This window comes from Calonectris borealis, unplaced genomic scaffold (genome assembly GCF_964195595.1).
Source record: "Calonectris borealis unplaced genomic scaffold, bCalBor7.hap1.2 HAP1_SCAFFOLD_133, whole genome shotgun sequence".
Lineage (NCBI taxonomy): Eukaryota > Metazoa > Chordata > Aves > Procellariiformes > Procellariidae > Calonectris > Calonectris borealis.
The window spans coordinates 85849-108056 of NW_027441520.1; the positions used below are offsets into that span (position 1 = coordinate 85849).

The 22208-nt window shown below is 70.9% G+C and overlaps 2 protein-coding genes and 1 long non-coding RNA gene across 11 annotated transcripts; 2 read left to right on the forward strand and 1 right to left on the reverse strand.

The window, feature by feature from the left end:
• The first annotated feature begins 4 nt into the window (after positions 1–4).
• On the forward strand, positions 5–897 carry LOC142077015 (uncharacterized). 2 transcript variants are annotated; one of them, XR_012671496.1, is made up of 2 exons: positions 5–89; positions 374–897. It is a non-coding gene; the product is annotated as an uncharacterized LOC142077015 (long non-coding RNA). The 2 variants fall into 2 exon arrangements; XR_012671495.1 differs by having other exon boundaries at positions 87–302.
• Positions 898–5534: 4637 nt separating this feature from the next.
• Positions 5535–9605, forward strand: NDUFB7 (NADH:ubiquinone oxidoreductase subunit B7). The gene is made up of 3 exons (XM_075139198.1): positions 5535–5758; positions 7430–7598; positions 9443–9605. The coding sequence occupies exons 1-3, from the start codon at positions 5647–5649 to the stop codon at positions 9540–9542; spliced, it is 381 nt and encodes a 126-aa protein (XP_074995299.1). The 5' UTR covers positions 5535–5646; the 3' UTR covers positions 9543–9605.
• Positions 9606–9691: 86 nt separating this feature from the next.
• Positions 9692–21905, reverse strand: TECR (trans-2,3-enoyl-CoA reductase). 8 transcript variants are annotated; one of them, XM_075139194.1, is made up of 13 exons: positions 21792–21894; positions 19675–19770; positions 19493–19544; positions 18572–18616; positions 18382–18485; positions 16329–16444; positions 14808–14913; positions 14512–14584; positions 13374–13417; positions 12003–12060; positions 11476–11564; positions 11139–11184; positions 9702–10662 (listed from the first exon to the last, which is right to left on the reverse strand). In XM_075139194.1, exons 1-13 carry the CDS (start codon positions 21804–21806, stop codon positions 10535–10537), a joined length of 972 nt encoding a protein of 323 aa, XP_074995295.1. In that variant the 5' UTR covers positions 21807–21894; the 3' UTR covers positions 9702–10534. The 8 variants fall into 8 exon arrangements, with proteins under 8 accessions (XP_074995296.1, XP_074995289.1, XP_074995290.1 ...); XM_075139196.1 differs by having other exon boundaries at positions 9704–10662; positions 19675–19725; positions 21792–21903; XM_075139189.1 differs by lacking the exon at positions 11139–11184 and having other exon boundaries at positions 9696–10662; positions 21792–21902.
• Between the last annotated feature and the right edge of the window lie 303 nt (positions 21906–22208).

The following is a 22208-nucleotide window of genomic DNA, read 5'->3' on the forward strand; positions in this document are numbered from 1 at the left end:
ACGTTGGAGGTGGTTGAGGTCCCTCACCACCGTCCCTTGTCCTTCCTGATGGCCCTTGGCCACCCTTGGGGATGTTGGAGGTGGTTGGGGTCCCTCACCGTTATCCCTCGTCTCTCCTGGTGGCCCCTGTCCTCCCCTGGGGACGTTGGAGGGGGTTGGGGTCCTTCATCACCGTCCCTTGTCCCTCCTGGTGGCTCCTGTCCTCCCCTGGGGACACTGGGAGTGGTTGAGGTCCCTCACCGCTGTCCCTTGTCCCTCCTGATGGCTCCTGTCCTCCCCTGGGGACGTTGGAGGTGGTTGGGGTCCCTCACCGTTATCCCTCGTCCCTCCTGGTGGCCCCTGTCCTCCCCTGGGGACACTGGGAGTGGTTGAGGTCCCTCACCACCGTCCCTTGTCCTTCTTGACATCCCTTGGCCACCCTTGGGGACGTTGGAGGTGGTTGGGGTCCTTCATCACCGTTCCTCGTCCCTCCTGGTGACTCCTGTCCTCCCCTGGGGACGTTGGAGGTGGTTGGGGTCCCTCACCACCGTCCCTTGTCCCTTGTAATGGCCCTTGGCCACCCTTGGGGACGTTGGAGGGGGTTGGGGTCCCTCACCACCGTCCCTTGTCCCTTGTGATGGCCCTTGGCCACCCTTGGGGATGTTGGAGGTGGTTGGGGTCCCTCACCGTTATCCCTTGTCCCTCCTGATGGCCCCTGTCCTCCCCTGGGGACACTGGGAGTGGTTGAGGTCCCTCACCACCGTCCCTTGTCCTTCTTGACGTCCCTTGGCCACCCTTGGGGACGTTGGAGGTGGTTGGGGTCCCTCACCGCCGTCCCTTGTCCCTCGTGGTGGCCCTTGGTGTCTCTTGGGGACACTCAAGTTGCTTGGTGTCACTATAAACCGTCTCTTGTCCCTCCTGGTGGCCCTTGGGTCTTTCTTGGGGGGGTTGGGGACATCCTGGGGCTGGTTTGGGTCCCCAGACACCGTCCCTTGTCCCTCTTGGTGGCCTTTGGCCTCCCGTGGGGACACTGGGGGCTACTTGGTGTCCCTCGCCACTGTCCCTTGTCCCCCCCGATGGCCCTTGGTGTCTCTTGGGGACATTCAGGCTGGTCCCTGTCCCTCTGGTGTCCCTCAGCTTGTCACTGGGGGCTTGGGGACACCCCGAGGTGGCTCCCGTCCCTCTGCAGTGGCACTGTCCCCTCCCCTCCTCGGGGACTTTGGGGCTGTGGTGGGGACAGGTGGTGTCCCCAAACCCTCTCCCTTGTCCCTCCTGGGGATGTGGGGTGTCCCCTGTCCCCTTGGGGACACTGAGCTGGTCCTTGGGGACACCGGGGGGTCCCTGTCCCCTTGGGGACACCAGGGCTGGTCCTTGGGGACACCGGGGGGTCCCTGTCCCCTTGGGGACACCAGGGCTCGTCCTTGGGGACACTGGGGGGTCCCTGTCCCCTTGGGGACACCAGGGTTGGTCCTGGGGGACACCGGGGTGTCCCCTATCTCCTTGGGGACACCAGGGCTGGTCCTTGGGGACACCGGGGTGTCCCTGTCCCCTTGGGGACACCAGGGTTGGTCCTTGGGGACACCAGGGTGTCCCCTATCTCCTTGGGGACACCAGGGCTGGTCCTTGGGGACACCGGGGGGTCCCTGTCCCCTTGGGGACACCAGGGCTGGTCCTTGGGGACACTGGGGGGTCCCTGTCCCCTTGGGGACACCAGGCTGGTCCCTGGGGACACCGGGCGGTCCCCTGGGGACACTGGGTGCCACCGCCCTGTCCCCACCCCTGGGTGCCCACCCTGTCACATGCCGGGTGGCCGCGCCCTGTCCCCCAAAGCCACGTCCTCCCCCCAAAGTGCAGCGCTGGCACCTGGTGGCCCGTGTCCCCAAGGGGGGGAGGTGACGTCCCCAAGGCGGGGGGGGGGTGTTGGTGGCCCTGGGGTGTCACCGGCTGAGCCCGGACGCACTCGCTGCACCCATGGGACAGGGCCGGGCGGGGGGGCGGGGGTGGCAGCCCCCTGTGTCCCCCCCCCCCGCTGACCGGTGTCCCTTGTCCCCTTGTCCCCGCAGGCAGGGGGTGGCCGTGGGGCGTCAGGGTCCCCCCGGGGCTCGGCCTGCTGCGGGCGGGGGATGGGGACGGGGACACGGGGGGGTCGGGGGGGCCGGGCTGTGACAGCGGGTGGCCATAGGGGACAGGAGGGGACAGGGGTGGCAGTGGGTGACAGACGGGTGTCATCGGGTGACAGCGGGTGTCAGTGGGTGTCACTGGGCAGCAGCGGGTGACAGCGGGTGGCGCTGGGTGGGAGCAGGTGTCAGTGGGTGACGGTGTCAGTGGGTGGCAGAGGGTGACAGTGGGTGACACCGGGTGGCAGCAGGTGGCAATGGGTGTCAGTGGGTGGCAGAGGGTGACACCGGGTGGCAGCAGGTGGCAGCAGTTGTTGGTGGCAGTGGGTGGGAGTGGGTGACAGAGGGTGTCAGTGGGTGAGAGCGGGTGACAGTCACAGTGGGCGGCAGTAGGTGACAGTGGGAGGCAGCGGGTGACAGTGGGTGATGGTGGGAGCGGGTGACAGCGGGTGGCAGCAGGTGACAGCGGGTGGCAGTGGGTGACAGCGGGTGGCAGTGGGTGACAACAGGTGACAGCGGGTGGCAGCGGGTGACAGCGGGTGGCAGTGGGTGACAGCGGGTGGCAGTGGGTGACAACAGGTGACAGCGGGTGGCAGCGGGTGACAGCGGGTGGCAGCGGGTTATAGTGGGTGGCAGTGGGTGACATGACGTGACATGGGTGACCTCATCGGGGACCCCCACGGGCGGGTGGGCACCCATGGGTGGGGGTCTGACACCTGGGTGCTGTGGGGCCAGGACGCCCGGGTCGCTGGGGGTGCCTGACCTGGGGTGCTGTGGGGGTCCGTGGGGGTCCCGTGGGGGTCCTTGGGGTGCTGTGGGGGTCCGTGGGGGTCCCGTCGGGGTCCTTGGGGTGCTGTGGGGGGACCGTGGGGGTCCCGTGGGGGTCCTTGGGGTGCTGTGGGGGGTCCATGGGGGTCCCGTGGGGGTCTTTGGGGTGCTGTGGGGGTCCGTGGGGGTCCCGTGGGGGTCCGTGGGGTGCTGTGGGGGTCCGTGGGGGTCCCGTGGGGGTCTTTGGGGTGCTGTGAGGGGTCCGTGGGGGTCCCGTGGGGGTCTTTGGGGTGCTGTGGGGGTCCGTGGGGGTCCCGTGGGGGTCCTTGGGGTGCTGTGAGGGGTCCGTGGGGGTCCCGTGGGGGTCTTTGGGGTGCTGTGGGGGTCCGTGGGGGTCCGTGGGGGTCCTTGGGGTGCTGTGGGGGTCCGTGGGGGTCCCGTGGGGGTCCTTGGGGTGCTGTGGGGGGTCCGTGGGGGTCCCGTGGGGGTCCTTGGGGTGCTGTGGGGAGTTCGTGGGGGTCCCGTGGGGGTCTTTGGGGTGCTATGGGGGAGCTTGGGGGTCATGGGGGTGGTGGGGGGCTATGGGGGGGTCTTTATGGAGGTTATGGGTTGGGTCTGGGGGTTGGGGGGTGGGGGGGGGCCCCCTGACCCCCCCAGGAACTGGCGCTGGGGGCAGCCGGACAAGGTGGGGGGAGGGGAGGACTGGGTGGCCATGGCCCCCCGGGGGGGGGGTCTGCGAGTGGCCCTGGGGCTGCTGACCCCCCCTCCCCCCCCCTTGGGGACCCCCAGGGATACCCCTCCCCCGCAGAACCCCCCAGGACCCCCCCACTTGGGACCCCCCCCTTGGGGACCCCCCCCCCGCTCGGGCTGGTCGCGGTGACAATGAACCTCGTGTGTGACCCTGGGGGACACGGGGGGGGCGCGGGGGGGAGCAGCGGGGTGCGGGGGATGGGGGGGACCCCTGGGGACACCGGGGGGGCCATGGGGGTGACCAGGGGACATTTGGGGTCACTCTTGGGGACACCCTGGGGCACAGGGGACGGGGGGGGGGGCATTTGGGGGTGCCCGGAGGTGACATCGGGTGACACTGTGGGGGATGGGGGGGTCACTTGGGGACACTTGGGGCGGGGGGGGGGGGGGACACTGGGGCCACTCCTGGGGCCACGCCCTCCGCCCTGAACCGCCGCCCTGGGGGCAAAGGGCAGGGGTCAGGGGGCAAAGGTCGCGGGGGGGGGGCAGTTTGGGGGCCCAGGCCATCCCAGTGGCTCCCAGTGTCCCCCACGTCCCCACCCTGGTGTCCCTGTCCCCCCCCCCAGGGTCCCTGTCAGCACCCGTGTCCCCATTTCGGGGTCCCCGTCCCCACCCCGGTGCCCTCCCTGGCGCCGGGGGGGGGTGACACAGCTGTCCCCAAGTGTCCCCAAGTGTCCCCAAGCGTCCCACTGATGCCCAACGGTCTCCCCAGTGTCCCCAAATGTCCCCAAAGACCCCGGCCATCTCCAAGGGTCCCCAAGGGTCAATGTCACCCCCAGGGGTCCCTGATGGTCCCCAAATGTCCCACTGGTCCCCAACAAGTCTCCCCAGCGTCCCCAAATATCCCTGGCATCTCCGCGGCTCCCCCTGTCCCTGGTGTCCCCAAAGGTCCCCAAAGGTCTCCTGACACCTCCAAGGGTCCCCAAGGGTCCCCAAAGGTCCCCTGACACCTCCAAGGGTCCCCAAAGGTCCCCCGACATCCCCAGGGTCCCCAAGGATCCCCAAAGGTCCCCAAAGGTCCCCCGACATCCCAAGGGTCCCCAAAGGTCCCCAAAGGTCCCCTGACACCTCCAAGGGTCCCCAAGGGTCCCCAAAGGTTCCCCGACATCCCAAGGGTCCCCAAAGGTCCCGACACCTCCAAGGGTCCCCAAAGGTCCCCCAACATCCCCAGTGTCCCCAAGGATCCCCAAAGGTCCCCAAAGGTCCCCTGACACCTCCAAGGGTCCCCAAAGGTCCCCAAAGGTCCCCTGACACCTCCAAGGGTCCCCAAGGGTCCCCAAAGGTCCCCAAAGGTTCCCCGACATCCCAAGGGTCCCCAAAGGTCCCCAAAGGTCCCCCGACATCCCCAGTGTCCCCAAGGGTCCCCAAAGGTCCCCAAAGGTCCCCCGACATCCCCAGTGTCCCCAAGGGTCCCCAAAGGTCCCCAAAGGTCCCCCGACATCCCCAGTGTCCCCAAGGGTCCCCAAAGGTCCCCTGACACCTCCAAGGGTCCCCAAGGGTCCCCAAAGGTCCCCCAACATCCCAAGGGTCCCCGACGCTCCTGACACCCCCAGTGCCCCAGGTGGTCCCCAAATGTCCCCAACTGTCCCCAAGGGTTCCTGACACCCCCAGTGCCCCAAAGGTCCCCAAATGTCCCCAAAGGTCCCTGACACCCCCAAAGGTCCTTGACGGTCCCCAATGTTCCCAACAGCCCTCACCCCCCCGTGCCCCCCCCCCGTCCCCAGTGGTCCCCAAATGTCCCCAAAGGTCCCCGACGCCCCCCCGTGTCCCCAAAGGTCCCCCCGCACCCCCAACCCTCCCCCCCACAAGGGCGGCGCCAGAAGCGGAAGCGCCGCTCCAGCCGCGGCCGCCTCTATGGTAGAGGGCGGGGCGGGGCACTTCCGGTTGCCCTGGTCCGTCCCACTTTAGGGTCCGGACCTAATTCAATTCCCGTTCCGATGGTTCCGGGCTCCCGGTGCCGGTGTTTCCGTTTCCCGGTGTTTCGGGTTCCGTTTCCGCTGTTTCCGGTTCCGGTCCCGGTCCCGGGGCGGCGATGGGCGCTCACCTGGCGCGGCGCTACCTGGGGGACGCGGAGACGGAGCCGGACCCGCTGCAGATGCCGACCTTCCCCGCCGAGCTGGGCCTGCCGCACCGCACCCCCCGCGGTCAGTCCCGGCACCGGGGGGGACACGGGGCGGGGGGACACACACCGGGGGGGCACCGGGGGCGGTGCTGACCCTGCTCGGGCCCCGGCCCCGCCCCGCAGGGCCCGGCCCGGGGCTGCCCTTGGGGTGTCCCCGCGGGACCGGGCTCCCCTGTGACCCTCCCGTGACCCCCGTGACCCTCCCGTGTCCCCCCCCGTGACTCTCCTGTGACCCTCCCGTGACCCTCCCGTGTCCCCCCCGTGACTCTCCCGTGTCCCCCCCCGTGACTCTCCTGTGACCCTCCCGTGACCCCCGTGACCCTCCCGTGTCCCCCCCCATGACTCCCCGTGACCCTCCCGTGACCCCCGTATGACCCCCCCGTGACCCCCGTGTGACCCCCGTGTCTGCCCGTGTCACCTCCGTCCCCCCCGTGTCCCCACCCCCTGTCCCCGTGGTGCCCCCTCCCCACCCGTGTCCTCGTGCCCAGCACGTGGCCGCCCTTGTCACACGTCCCCGTCCCCGCCTGCCCTTGTCACCTCCCGCCGTCCTGGCGTGTCCCCCCCGCCCCGCCACGTCCCTGGTCCCCGTCCCCGACGTGTCACCCCTCGTGTCCCCGACGTGTCACCCCTCGTGTCCCTGCGTGTCCCCCTCATATCCCCGACGTGTCACCCCTCGTGTCCCCGACGTGTCACCCCTTGTGTCCCTGACGTGTCACCCCTCGTGTCCCTGCGTGTCCCCCTCATGTCCCCAACGTGTCACCCCTCGTGTCCCCGACGTGTCACCCCTTGTGTCCCTGACGTGTCACCCCTCGTGTCCCCGACGTGTCACCCCTCGTGTCCCTGCGTGTCCCCCTCATGTCCCCGACGTGTCACCCCTCGTGTCCCTGCGTGTCCCCCTCGCATCCCCCCCACGTCACGCGGGTGCCACTGTCCCTGCGGTGGCAGCCTGACGCGTCCCCGTCCCTGTCACACCCCTCGTGTCCCCACCCCTGCTGCGTCCCCACGTGTCCCCGTGTGGGTGCCGACGTCCCCACGTGCCACCCCGAGTCCCCGCTGCAGCCACACCCCCCGGTCCCCGTCCTCCCCACGTCCCCCCACGTGTCCCCACGGCTGCCGATGTCCCCGCAGTGGCCACCCACCGTGTCCCCAACCCGTCTGTGTCCCCCACTCCACGTCCCAACTGTGTCCCCCCACGTGTCCCCACGTGTCCCCGTGTGGGTGCCGATGTCCCCACGTGCCACCCCGTGTCCACGCTCCAGCCACATCCCCCGGTCCCCGTCCTCGCCACGTGTCCCCACACGGCTGCCAATGTCCCCGCAGTGGCCACCCACCGTGGCCCCAACCCCTCTGCGTCCCCCAGTCCACGTCACCGCTGTGTGTCCCCTTGTGTCCCCATGTGGGTGCCGACGTCCCCACGTGCCACCCTGTGTCCCCGCTCCAGCCACATCCCCCGGTCCCTGTCCTCGCCACGTGTCCCCACGTGTCCCCACGGCTGCCGATGTCCCCGCAGTGGCCACCCACTGCGTCCCCAACCCCTCCGTGTCCCCCACTCCACGTCCCTGCCGTGTCCCCCCACGTGTCCCCACGCACCACGTGCGTCCCCACGTCCCCCCCCCCGCGGCCGCGTCCCCCGCCGATGTCCCCAGGGTGCCCCGACCCCTCCGGCGCTGACCCGTGTCCCCCGCGGTGACAGCGATGGTGGCCACGGCGCAGCAGCTGGCGGGGGGCCGGGTGCCACTGGAGCAGCGGGATTTCTGCGCCCACCACCTGCTGCGGCTGCTGCGCTGCCAGCGCGACGCCTTCCCCCTGCCCTGGGGCTGCCGCCGGCTGCGCCACGCCTGGGACGCCTGCCAGCACCGCGAGTACCGCGGGGACGGGGACGCGGGGACGGGGGGGTGGGGGGGGGGGATGAGGGGTACCGAGGGGACGGGGACGCGGGGACGGGGGGGTGGGGGGGGGGGATGAGGGGTGGAGAGGTACGGGGGTGGGGGGAGGTAGGGGGGGACATGGGGACACCAGGACCTGGGGGGGACATGGGGACACTGTGATATGGGGGGGACATAGGGAGGACATGGGGGGGACATGGGGACACCAGGACACAGGGGGGACATAGGGGTGACACCAGAACACAGGAAGGACGTGGGGGGGACATGGGGACACCGGGACTTGGGGGGGACATGGGGGGGACATGGGGACACTGTGATATGGGGGGGGACATAGGGGTGACACCAGAACACAGGAAGGACGTGGGGGGGACATGGGGACACCAGGACCTGGGGGGGACATGGGGGGGACATGGGGACACTGGGACACAGGGGGGACATGGGGGGGACATGGGGACACCGGGACACAGGGGGGACATGGGGGGGACATGGGGACACTGGGACACAGGGGGGACATGGGGGGGACATGGGGACACCGGGACACAGGGGGGACATAGGGAGGATATGAGGGGGACACTAGGACATGGGGGGGACATGGGGACACCGGGACACAGGGGGGACATGGGGGGGACAGAGGGGCAACACCAGGACACAGGGAGAACATGGGGGGGGACGTGGGGACACTGTGATATGGGGGGGACATAGGGAGGACATGGGGGGGACACTAGGACATGGGGGGGACATGGGGACACCGGGACACAGGGGGGACACCGGGGGGACATGGGGACACCAGGATCTGGGGGGGACGTGGGGACACTGTGATATGGGGGGGACATAGAGAGGACATGGGGGGGACACTAGGACATGGGGGGGACATGGGGACACCGGGACACAGGGGGGACATGGGGGGGACATGGGGACACCGGGATCTGGGGGGGACATGGGGACACAGTGAGGGGGACATAGGGAGGACATGGGGGGGGACACTAGGACATGGGGGGGACATGGGGACACCGGGGGGACGTGGCGGGGGGGGCGGGTGTGGGGACACCGGGGAGGGGGGGACATAGGGGCGACACCAGAACACAGGAAGGACGTGGGGGGGGACATGGGGACACCGGGACACAGGGGGGACATGGGGGGGGACATGGGGACACCGGGATCTGGGGGGGACATGGGGACACTGTGATATGGGGGGGACATAGGGAGGACATGAGGGGGACACTAGGACATGGGGGGGACATGGGGACACCGGGACACAGGGGGGACACCGGGGGGACATGGGGACACCGGAACACAGGGGGGACATGGGGGGGACATGGGGACACCGGGACACAGGGGGGACATGGGGGGGGGGGCGTGGGGACACAAGGGGGGGACACACACACATAGGGGCGACACCAGAACACAGGAAGGACGTGGGGGGCACATGGGGACACGGGGGACATGAAGTGACATGGGGACATGAGGGGACGTGGGGACACGGGGATGCAGCTGTAGAGAGATGGGGGGATGGGGGACACGGAGACAGAGGGATGGGGACAGGGGACACGGCGGGGGGGACGGGGGGACATGGGGGAACACTGGGACGGGGGGGGACACTGGGGGGGACAGGAGGGACACGTCAGTGGGAGGTGACAGAGACCGGGAGTGAGGGGACAGAGGGCCGGGGTTGGGGACGCCGCGGTGACCTCTGGGGCTCCCTGTCCCATGGCCCCCTCCATTCCCACTGTGTCCCTGTCCCCACGGTGTCCCCCCCCCCCGGGGTGTCCCCCGGTGGGGCGGTGGCCCCGGTGACGCGGGGGTGACACGCCTGTCCCCAGCTACGTGATGCGCATGAAGGAGTTCGAGCGCGAGCGGCGGCTGCTCCAGCGCCAGAAGCGGCTCCGGCAGCGGGAGGCGGCAGCTGCCACCAGCGAGTGACGGTGACACGGGGACACCCGGTGACACAGGGACACCCGCCACACAATAAACCCGCGGAGCTGACGCTGCGCTGGCCTGTCACTGCGCTCGGGGACAACGGGGACAAGGCGGTGGCTCGTCCCCAGAGCGGCTGTGCCCCCACACCAGCTTGGGGACAGCGAGCACTGTCCCCACGGGGTGGCCGTGACCCCCCCCCGGGGTGGGACAACAACGGGCCAGACGCGGGGGGGTGACATGATTTATTGTAGGGGTGAGGAGGGGACCGCGACAGGTCGCGTGCGGGTGACAGAGGGTATTCCCGGCCACCGCAGGTGACATGGGCCGCGGTCGCAGGCCACACGTGGGTGACGCTGCTTTGTCACCAACGGTGGCTTCGGCCGCTGCCACTGCTGTCACTGGGTGGCTGGGTCAGCCCTGCAGGTGACGCTGCCACCAGGGAGGGGACAGCGGGGACGGGGACAGCGGGGATGGGTCCCTGGAGGGGACAGGGACGCTGGGGCTGGGACCCTGCGGGTGACAAGGGACAGCAGGGCCACGTCCCCGTGTCCTGCAGTGAGCTCAGGGAGGACAACAGGCTCGGGTCCCCTGTCCTTGGGTCCCCTGTCCTCGGGTCCCCTGTCCCTGTGTCCCCTGTCCCCAGTGCTGGCTCAGGGCGTTACCAGGGTGTCCCCGCGCTGTCCCCAAGGCTCAGCACAGGATGGGGGGGGGGTGACAGGGACAGGTCAGGGTGTCCCCAAGGCTCAGCGCAGGACGGGGCGAGGGGTGACAGGGACAGGTCAGGGTGTCCCCAAGGCTCAGCGCAGGATGGGGGGGGGTGACAGGGACAGGTCAGGACGTCCCCGCAGGGTGGGGGGTGTCGCGGGCTGTCCCTGGTGTCACAGCAGGACGGGGATGATGGCGAACAGGGTGTCCCCGCGGAGGGGGGGGTGTCGCGGGGTGTCCCCGCGGGGGGGGGGGGTGTCGTGGGGTGTCCTCGCGGGCTGTCCCCGGTGTCACAGCAGGAAGGGGACGATGGGGGAGCGCAGCGGGGGGTAGTCGCGGAACTCCCGCAGGTAGCTGCGGTGCTTGCCCTGCGCCCAGATGGCCATCTGCACGAAGCCCACCAGCGAGAAGAGGGCCACTGCGGGGCCACCGTCACCACGGGGGACAGCGAGGGGACACGGGGGGACAGGGGACACAGGGGGGGACAGGGGACATGGGGGGGGATGGGGGACCCTGGGGGGACGGGGGACCCTGGGGGGACGGGGGATGTGGGCAGCTGGGGGTAGGGCAGTGACCCAGGGGTGGGAAGGGGGTCTGGGGGGGGACAGGGGACACCCCAGGAGGGGACAGGGGACACGGGGGGGGGCCACGGGGACCCCAGGGGAACGTGGGCAGCCAGGGGTGGGGCACTGACCCCAGGGTGGGACGTGGGGTGCAGGGGACACGGGGACACCCCAGGGTGGCCCTCCCCCCGCCTCAGGGTGCCCCCCCAAGTGTGACCCCCCCCCCCCATCAGGGTCCCCCCCCCCATCACAATGCCCCACCCCCAAAAGGGCACCCTCACCCCCCAGGGTACCCCCCATCAGCCCCCCCCCCCCCGGTGCCCCCCCTCACCGGGCAGACACTGTGTCATGATGGTGAAGCCGATCCAGGACCCGACCTGGGGGGGGGCAGCACCCATTGGGTGGCCTTCCCCCCCCCCCCCCCCGGGGGCTCCCCCACTGTGGTGCCCCCCAGCACACCAGTGACCCCCCCCCCAGGACACTGAACCCCCCCCCCCCCAGGAGACACCCCCCCCCCCGGGCGGTAGGACAGCCCCCAGCACCCCACCCCCCCCCCCGGGTAGTGGGACCCCCCCCCCCCCAGCATTGCCAGCCCCCCCAAACAGGTGCCACCCCCCCCACCCCAGCGGTGCCCCCTCCCCCCAAATCGCACCCCCGTGCCCCCCCACCTCGTAGGTGTAGTTGGGGCAGGAGACGAGCAGGAAGAGCCAGGTGAAGGGGTTGCGGGTGGGGTACGGGATCTTCCGTGTCTTGGAGCCTGCCCCGCCCCGGCACACGCGTGTCACACCCCACACGCGTGTGTGCGCCCACCCCACGTGTGCCCCCCCACCCCCTGCGCTGTCACATGCCCCCTCCCGTGTACCCCCCCCAGCCCGTGGGTGCTGCCACACGCGTGTGCGCGGCCATGTGCACCGTCTGTGCGCGTGCCCCCACACGCGTGTGCAATCCAACACGCGTGTGCAACCCAACACGCGTGTGTGTCCCATCATGTGCCCTCCCTGTGCCCCCACCCACAGGTGTTGCCACACGCGTGTGCATGGCCATGTGCCCCCCCCACGTGTGTGCACGCCCCCCCACATGTGCACCCCCAAACGTGCCTCCCAAGGGACACGCGTGGGCACTGGCACACGCGTGTGCGTGGCCCTGTGCCCGCTGCCCCCCCCGTGTCCCCCCCCGTGTCCCCGTGTCCCCTCACCGGCGGGGCGCAGGTTCCGCAGGGCCACATGGATGGAGAAGTTGCCCAGTTGGCAGAACTGGGGGGGACGGGGGGGGCCTGAGCTGTGGGCGGCACCCAGACCCCCCCCAGCACCCACCTGCCCCCCCCCCAGCACCCACTGGAACCCCCCCAGCACCCACCAGCCCTCCCCCAGCACCTACTGGAACCCCCCCAGCACCCACCAGCCCTCCCCCAGCACCCACCAGCCCTCCCTCAGCACCCACTGGAACCCCCCCAGCACCCACCAGCCCTCCCCCAGCACCCACTGGAACCCCCCCAGCACCCACCAGCCTCCCCCAGCACCCACTGGAACCCCCCCAGCACCCACCATCCTCCCCCAGCATCCACTGGAACCCCCCCAGCACCCACCAGCCTCCCCCAGCACCCACTGGAACCCCCCCAGCACCCACCATCCTCCCCCAGCATCCACTGGAACCCCCCCAGCACCCACCAGCCTCCCCCAGCATCCACTGGAACCCCCCCAGCACCCACCATCCTCCCCCAGCATCCACTGGAACCCCCCCAGCACCCACCAGCCTCCCCCAGCACCCACTGGAACCCCCCCAGCACCCACCAGCCTCCCCCAGCACCCACTGGAACCCCCCCAGCACCCACCATCCTCCCCCAGCATCCACTGGAACCCCCCCAGCACCCACCAGCCCTCCCCCAGCACCCACTGGAACCCCCCCAGCACCCACCAGCCTCCCCCAGCACCCACTGGAACCCCCCCAGCACCCACCATCCTCCCCCAGCATCCACTGGAACCCCCCCAGCACCCACCAGCCTCCCCCAGCATCCACTGGAACCCCCCCAGCACCCACCAGCCTCCCCCAGCACCCACTGGAACCCCCCCAGCACCCACCATCCTCCCCCAGCATCCACTGGAACCCCCCCAGCACCCACCAGCCCTCCCCCAGCACCCACTGGAACCCCCCCAGCACCCACCAGCCTCCCCCAGCACCCACTGGAACCCCCCCCAGCACTCCAGTGACCCCCTCAGCACCCACCAGCCCTTCCCCAGCACCCCGTGACCCCCCCCAGCACCCACTGTAACCCCCCCAGCACCCACCTGCCTCCCTCCCCGCACCCCAGTGCCCCCCTCTGCACCCACCAGCCCCCCAGCACCCACTGGGATCCCCCCATCACCCCCCCCAGCACCCACCTGCCTCCCCCCCCAGCACCCCAGTGCCCCCCTCCGCACCCACTGACCCCCCCCCCAGCACCCCATCACCCCCCTCCGCACCCACTGACCCCCCTCCCAGCACCCCAGTGCCCCCCTTAGCACCCACTGGGACGCCCCCCCGCACCCCAGTGCCCCCCTCAGCACCCATGGCCCCCCCCAGCACCCACCAGGAAGACGGCGAGCGCCAGCTTCACCTGCTCGTCACCGTAGGCTGGGGGACACGGGGGGGTCAGGGACACCGACCCCCCCCAGGGGACACGGGGACACAGGGGACACGGGGGGGTCAGGGACATCGACCCCCCCCAGGGGACACAGGGGACACGGGGGGGTCAGGGACACCGACCCCTCCCCCCCAGGGGACATGGGGGGTCAGGGACACCGACCCCCCCCCCCCACGGTGTCCCCACAGGGGACATGGGTGGACACAGGGGGTGAACAGTGGGGGGTTGATGTGACAGGGGACATGGGGGTGACATAGGGGTGACGGGGGGGTGACGGTGATGGTGACACTCATCGGGGGGGGTGTACAGTGGGGGGTTGATGTGACGGGGACATGGGGGTGACGCAGGGGTGACGGGGGGGTGACGGTGACGGTGACACTCACCGGGGGGGGTGTACAGCGGGTGGTTGATGTGACAGGGGACATGGGGGTGATGGGGGGGTGACGGTGACGGTGACACTCACCGGGGGGGGTGTACAGCGGGTGGTTGATGTGACAGGGGATATGGGGGTGACGGGGGGGTGACGGTGACGGTGACACTCACCGGGGGGGGTGTACAGCGGGTGGTTGATGTGACAGGGGACATGGGGGTGACGGGGGGGTGACGGTGACGGTGACACTCACCGGGGGGGGTGTACAGCGGGTGGTTGATGTGACAGGGGACATGGGGGTGACGGTGACACTCACCGGGGGGGGTGTACAGCGGATGGTTGATGTGACAGGGGACATGGGGGTGACGGGGGGGTGACGGTGACGGTGACACTCACCGGGGGGGGTGTACAGCGGGTGGTTGATGTGACAGGGGACATGGGGGTGACGGGGGGGTGACGGGGGGGTGACGGTGACACTCACCGGGGGGGTGTACAGCGGGTGGTTGATGTGACAGGGGACATGGGGGTGACGGGGGGGTGACGGTGACACTCACCAGGGGGGGTGTACAGCGGGTGGTTGATGTGACAGGGGACATGGGGGTGACGGGGGGGTGACGGTGACGGTGACACTCACCGGGGGGGGTGTACAGCGGGTGGTTGATGTGACAGGGGACATGGGGGTGACGGGGGGGTGACGGTGACGGTGACACTCACCGGGGGGGGTGTACAGCGGGTGGTTGATGTAGTAGGCCATCCAGGCGGCGAAGCCCCAGTAGTAGGTGCAGTTCTGGGGGGAAGCGGGAGGAGTTGGGGACACGTTGGGGACATTGAGAGGGGACACGCGGTGACGCCTGGGGACCCCCAGATGCCAGCATCCAGGGGCCACAGGCGTTCCCGTGGGGGTGCTGGCGGGGGGAGCGGGTGGCCGAAGGGACATGGGGGGGGTGGCCCGGCTGCGGTGGGGACAGGGAGGGGCCGGCGGGGGGTGACGCGGGTGACGCGGGTGTCACCTTGAAGATGTTGCGCAGCGGCATGGTGCCGTGGGAGAAGCGGTGGACGAAGAGCGTCTCCAGCAGGCGCTTGACGTAGTGGAAGGAGTGACAGCCGCACGCCAGGCTGGGGGGGACACGGGGGGACATGGGGACACGGGGGGGACATGGGGACACGCCCCAGGGGGACACACATGCCCCAGGACCCCCGCGCCCCCCCCGTCCCCCGCCACACTGACTGTTGTCCCCCGGTGCCCCCCCTGTGGGACCCCCGGTGCAACCCCCCAATTCCTGAGCGCCCAGGGGGGACCCCCGCCCTCCCTCAGCTCCCCCCTCAGCCCCCCCAGGTCTTATGACCCCCAATTCCGCCCCTTAGCCCCCCCAACCCCCCTCCAGGCAGCCCCCCAGGTCTCAGGACCCCCAATTCAACCCCCCGGCCTCCCAACATGGCCCCGAGCCCCCCAAGTCTGAGAACCCCCAATTCAGCCCCCAGCCCAGCTCCCCCAGCCCCCTGAGCCCCCCCAGATCAGCCCCCCCAGGTCTCAGCACCCCAATATGGCCCCCAGTCCCTCCCAGGGCAGCCCCTCACACATCTCAGGACCCCCAATTCAGCCCCCTGGCCCCCCAACATGGCCCCCAGCCCCCCAGGTCTCAGGACTCCCAATTCAGCCTCCCAGCCCCCCCCAACATGGCTCCCAGCCCCCCCCAGGGCAGCCCCCCACATCTCAGGACCCCCAATTCTTCTCCCAGCCCCCCCAGGGCAACCCCCCCAGGTCCAAGGACCACCCAACTCAGCCCCCCCATCCCCCCTGGCAGCCCCCCAGGTACGAGGACCCCCAATTCCAGCCCCCAGCCTCCCCCAACATGGCCCCCAGCCCCTCCCCCAGGGCAGCCCCCCAGGTCTCAGGACCCCCAGTTCAGCCCCCTGCCCCCCCCAGGGCAGCCCCTCCAAGTCTCAGGCCCCCCAATTCAGCCCCCCCAGGTCCTATGACCCCCAATTCCACCCCCCAGCCCCCCCCCAGGGCAGCCCCCCAGGTCTCAGGACCCCCCATTCAGCCCCCTGCCCCCCCCAGGGCAGCCCCCCCAAGTCTCAGGCCCCCCAATTCAGCCCCCCCCGGTCCTATGACCCCCAATTCCGCCCCCCAGCCCCCCCCAACATGGCCCCCCAGCCCCCCCAGAGCAACCCCCCAGGTCTCAGGACCCCCAATTCAGCACCCCCAGGGCTGCTCCCCCCCCCCTCCAGGTCCTATAACCCCCAATCCCACCCCCCAGCCCCCCCAGAGCAGCCCCCGAGGTCTCAGGACCCCCAATTCAGCCCCCCCAGGGCTGCTCCCCCCCCCCCAGGTCCTATAACCCCCAATCCCACCCCCCAGCCCCCCCAGAGCAGCCCTCCAGGTCTCAGGACCCCCCATCCAGCCCCTCCCCCCATGTCCTATGACCCCCAACTCAGGCTCCTGGCCCCCAAACACGACCTCCAGCCCCCCCGGGGCAACCCCCCCGCCCCTCGCGCCCCCCAGGACCCCCCGGAACCCCCCCACTGACTGGACGACGGGGTGGCGGCTGGCGGTGAAGTCGTAGCGGGGCCCGTAGAGGAAGGGGACGCGGAAGTAGAAGAGCAGGTAGATGAGCAGCGGCCCCGCGTACTCCGTCAGGAAAACCTGCAGACGGACGGACGGACGGATGGGGGGGACAGGGAGGGACAGGGGACACGCGGAGGGACACGGGGGTGGGCGCAGGGACAGAGGGATGGAGAAAGAGGGGGGTGGAGGGACAGAGGGACGGACAGAGGGACATGGGGACAGGCAGAGGGAGGCAGGGACGGACACACGGACAGAGGGACACGGGGACACGCAGAGGGAGGCAGGGACGGACACACGGACGGAGGGACACGGGGACAGGCAGAGGGAGGCAGGGACGGACACACGGACGGAGGGACACGGGGACAGGCAGAGGGAGGCAGGGACGGACACACGGACAGAGGGACATGGGGACAGGCAGAGGGAGGCAGAGACGGACACACGGACAGAGGGACACGGGGACAGGCAGAGGGAGGCAGGGACGGACACACGGACGGAGGGACACGGGGACACGCAGAGGGAGGCAGGGACGGACACACGGACATGGGGACACGGGGACACGCAGAGGGAGGCAGGGACGGGGACACGGACAGAGGGACACAGGGACAGGCAGAGGGAGGCAGGGACGGACACACAGACGGAGGGACACGGGGACACGCAGAGGGAGGCAGGGACGGACACACGGACAGAGGGACACGGGGACAGGCAGAGGGAGGCAGGGACGGACACACGGACGGAGGGACACGGGGACACGCAGAGGGAGGCAGGGACGGACACACGGACAGAGGGACATGGGGACACGCAGAGGGAGGCAGGGACGGACAGAGGGACATGGGGACAGGCAGAGGGAGGCAGGGACGGACACACGGACAGAGGGACACGGGGACAGGCAGAGGGAGGCAGGGACAGACACACGGACAGAGGGATGGGGGGTTGAGGGACAGAGGGACGGACAGAGGGACACGGGGACAGAGGAGCGGGTGGAGGGGGACAGGGACGGACGGAGGGACGGAAGCAGGCACAGAGGGACGGGGGAGGGACAGAGGGACACAGGGATAGACAGAGGGATGGACAGACGGACAGACAGCCAGACATGGGAACAGACAAAGGAGCAGATGGAGCAATGGACACAGGGACAGACAGATGGACACAGGGAGGGACAGAGGGACACAGGGAGGGGCAGAGGGAGACGGATGGAGGCAGGGACAGACGGACAGCTGGAGGGCTGAAGATGCACAGGGACAGGGAGGGACAGAGGGACGCAGGGAAGGACAGAGGGACAGAGAGGAGCAGACAGATGGACGGACTGAGGGACAGATGGATGGAGAGCGGGCTGGGGGGGCAGAAGGGTAAAGAAAGAGGGGGATGGCGAGAGGGAGGGAGGGAGGGACAGAGGGAGGGACAGGCGGACAGAGGGAGGGACAGGCGGACAGAGGGAGGGACAGGCGGAGGGACAGGCGGACAGAGGGAGGGACAGGTGGACAGAGGGAGGGACAGGCGGAGGGACAGGTGGACAGAGGGAGGGACAGGCGGAGGGACAGGCGGACAGAGGGAGGGACAGGCGGACAGAGGGAGGGACAGGCGGAGGGACAGGTGGACAGAGGGAGGGACAGGCGGAGGGACAGGCGGACAGAGGGAGGGACAGGCGGACAGAGGGAGGGACAGACTGTGGGAAAGGTGGACAGAGGGAGGGACAGGCGGACAGAGGGAGGGAAAGGCGGAGGGACAGGCGGACAGAGGGAGGGACAGGCGGAGGGACAGGCGGACAGAGGGAGGGACAGAGGGAGGGACAGAGGGAGGGACAGAGGGAGGGACAGGCGGACAGAGGGAGGGACAGGTGGACAGAGGGGGGGACAGGCGGAGGGACAGGCGGACAGAGGGAGGGACAGGCGGACAGAGGGAGGGACAGGCGGAGGGACAGGCGGACAGAGGGAGGGACAGAGGGAGGGACAGGTGGACAGAGGGAGGGACAGGCGGACAGAGGGAGGGACAGGCGGACAGAGAGACGGCCGCCTCACCGTCACCCAGCTGATCTGGGCCCCCAGGTCGCGGAAGTAGAAGGTGGCGGTGGTGCCCACGGGCAGGCTCTGCAGCACGTCCTCGTCCTTCAGCGACCTGCCCTCTGCGGGGACACGCGCCCTGGTGACCCCACGGCCTCGGGGACACCCCGGGGACACCTCGGGGACACCCCGCCGCGGTGGCACTCACTGGGGTCCAGGCGCAGGGACTGTCTGGCCGGGTACCACTGGGGATCTGCGGGAGAGAAGGGACGGTGTTGGCGGCACGGCGGGGACACGGCGATGGCACCAGGACGGGGTCCCGGTCACGAGGGGCGTCCCCAGGGTGCCACAACAGGTCCCTGGTGACAGAGGGGGTCCCCAGAGCCCTGTGACAGGTTTCTGGTCACGATGGGGGTCCCTGGTCACTATGGGGACCACAATGTCCCCATGAAGGGTCCCCAGCCATGACAGGGGTCCCCACGGCCACGGGACAGGTCCCCAGCCACCGGTGAGGTCCCCACAGCCCTGGGGTGGGTCCCCATCTGCAACGGGGGTCCCCAGGGCCCCATGACAGGTCCCTGGTCATGATGGTGGCCACAATGGCCCCGTGACAGGTCCCCAGCTGTGACAAGGGTCCCCACAGCCCCGTGACAGGTCCCCGGTCACGATGGTGACCATGATGGCCCCATGACAGGTCCCCAGCTGCAACGAGGGTCCCCACAGCCCCGTGACGGGTCCCTGGTCACGATGGTGACCAGAATGGCCCTGTGACAGGTCCCCAGCTGTGACAAGGGTCCCCACCACCCCATGACGGGCATCCCCAAGGCCCCGTGACAGGTCCCTTGTCACGATGGTGACCATGATGGCCCCATGACAGGTCCCCAGCTGTAACAAAGGTCCCCACCACCCCATGTCGGGCGTCCCCAAGGCCCCGTGACGGGTCCTTGACCACGATGAGGGTCCCCACAGCCCCGTGATGGGTCCCTGGTCACGATGGTGACCACCATGGCCCCATGACAGGTCCCCAGCCACGACAAGGGGCCCCACCACCCCACGGAGGGTCTCCAGCTGCCACAAGGGTCCCCAGCGGAGGGTCCTCGTCCCCGTCCCTGTCCCTATCCGTACGTACGGGCCTTGGTGAAGAGGCCCTTGATCTCGGCGACGGTGGCGTGGGGCTCCACCTGCGGGCAATCGAGAGACCGTCGGGGGGCTGCCAGGGCGCCCGTGCCTCAGTTTCCCCTTCCCCTAGCCCCCCCACCCAGGGGGACAGGGGACAAGGGGGAGGGGACGTGTCCCCCCTCCGCCAGGTACCTTATCGAGGAAGCAGAGCTTCTCCCGCGTCCGGGCGTCCAGGATCTCCACCTCGAAGAAGAGGACGGCTTTCTTCGTCTTCTTGGCGGGGGGAGCCTGGTGCCACAGCCCCAGGATGGGGGACGGGGACACCTGGCCCCCCTCACGGGGCAACCCCGCTCCCTCCATGTCACCGGCCCCCGGGGACACCGCAGGGACGCCGGCGCGCCCAGCCGAAACCTGATCGGTCCCTGGGGAGCTGCTAAATATAACCCCCCCCCCCCCCGGGGTGGCTCTTGGCCCTGGTGGCCCCGGAGGTGGCCCTGGAGGTGGCCACAGGAGGGACAGGGTCACCCGGTGCCTGGGGAGGGACAGGGACCAGTGGCCGGCGGGGACGGAGGGGACAGGAGCGCGGTGCAGGCGGGAGGTAAGGCGGGACCCCCCCTCCCCAACACCGCCGGGTCCCCAAGGCCCTCGGTGGCACGAGGGTGGGGACAGGCCCAGCCGAAGCGCGGCCACGCGGCTGGATGTCACCCCCGGGTCACCCGGGGGGGGATGGGTCTACGTCACTGCCAGGTGGACAGGGGTCTGTCACCTCTGGGTCACCCCAATGGAGACAGGGGCCTGTCACCCCTGTGACACCCCAGCGGGGTCTGTCACCCTTGGTCACCCCAGTGATAACGTCACCCCTCTGCCACCCCGGCAGGGACAGGGGTCTGTCACCCCTGTGCCACCCCAATGGGGACAGGGTGTCACCCTCGGTCACCCCAGTGGGGACGGGGATACGTCACCCCTGTGCCACCCTGGCAGGGACAGGGGTCTGTCACCCCAGGGCCACCCCGGCGGGGGCTGGGGGTGTGACACCCCCACGGGCGATCCCGGACATGCCAAACGAGGCGCGAGGGTGCCCCGAGCGTGGTGACGGTGACGGGGACAGGGCCGGCGGGGGGGAAGGTTTATTTTGGCTCTTCCCCCCCCCCCCCGTCAGGCCGCGTCCCGCCCGCAGCGGCGTCACCCTCACCGCCGAGCTATGACAAGCATCCGCCCGCGGCCCCGGCCCCTCCCCGCTGCCACCGCCAGCGGGACGGGGCCACCCGGGGGTGGGGAGGGGGGTGTCCCACCTGCCACCCCGCCCCGGTCGCGGCTGTGGGGACCGTGGGGCCGTGACAGTGTCCCAGCCGCCCCCCCCGGGGGGGTGACACCATGGCGGGGGGTGGGGGGGGCGGGCAGGACGCCATGCCGGGGCTCCGCTTCTCGCCCCCGCCGGGCGCGGCAGGCAGCCCGACGGGCCGGGCAGGCCGGGGCTGGCAGCGCCGCGGGCAGGAACCGCCCTGCCAGCCCCCGCGCTGCCGGTCCCCCCCCGGGGGGGGGGGTGTGAGCCCGGCCGGGGCGGGCAGTGAGGGTCCTCCCCCCCCCCCGGGGGGCACAGGGACCCCCCCGAGCGGACACCGAAGCCCGCCACGCCGGGGGCGACACCCCGCTCGCCTCCCGCGCGGGACGGGGCCGTGGGCGGGCGCCACACCCGTCGTCGTCACCGCTGCCGTCACCGCTGCCGTCAGCCCCTCACGGCTGTTGCCACAAGGTGTGCGCGGCGCCAGCGGGGCGCGGCCATGACAGGCCCGGACAAGGCCCGGCGGGACGGGCCCAGGCATGGCGGGGCGGGCCCGAGGGGGGCGGCTGGGCCCCGCTGAACCCGCCCGGGCCCCGCTGGACCGGGCCGGGCCCCACCGGAGGGAGGAGGCCGCGACCAGGCCCCGCCTTCGCACCCGCCACTGCGCATGCGCGCCGCCAGCGCCGTCTTGCCACGCATGCGCAGGACACCCCCCCCCCCCCCCGCGGCCTGCTACGCATGCGCAGCCGCCCGTAACTGGGGCCGCGCTCACACGCATGCGCGCACCGAGCACCCCCCCCCCCGCGGAGGGAGCGGGGCGCCGCGCCGCCGCACGCATGCGCACTGCCGCGCCGCCGCCGCACGCATGCGCAGTAGCGTGGCCCAGGAGCCCGGCGCATGCGCGGAAGCGTCGCGGCGACCCGCAGGGAGCAGAGCGAGGTCGACGGGGCCGGGCCGTGAGGGGTAGCCGGAGCCGGGGCCGGGGCCAGGGCCGCGGCCGGGGCCGGGGCGGGCGGCGCCGCCTCACCTCGTAGTGCTTCATGGCCGCCGCCGCTGCTCCGCCGCCGCCGCCGCCGCCGCCGCCGCTCCCGCCGGGCGCCCGCTCCCCCCACGTGATCCTCCCGTTTCACCTGGCGGGCGGGGCCGGCGCCGCCGCCAATCGCCGCTGCTCTGATGGTGGCAAGCAGCCAATCAGGGCCCGGGGGCCCGGCGGCCCCGCCTCCGCCCTCTCCCTTTCCCGCCCTGCTAGTTTCCGGGGCAACGGAAACGACAGCACCGCGGCCAATGGGAAGCGGAGGCTGGGGGCGGAGTGACGGCGGAGGCAGCCAATGGGCTTGCGGCGGAGGCCAGCGGCGTGGCGGTGGGCAGGGAAGCATCTCCGCGTGGGCCTCGAGGAGCGAGGCGGGGTGGGCGTGGCCTGGGGAGGAGGGCGTGGCCTGGGGAG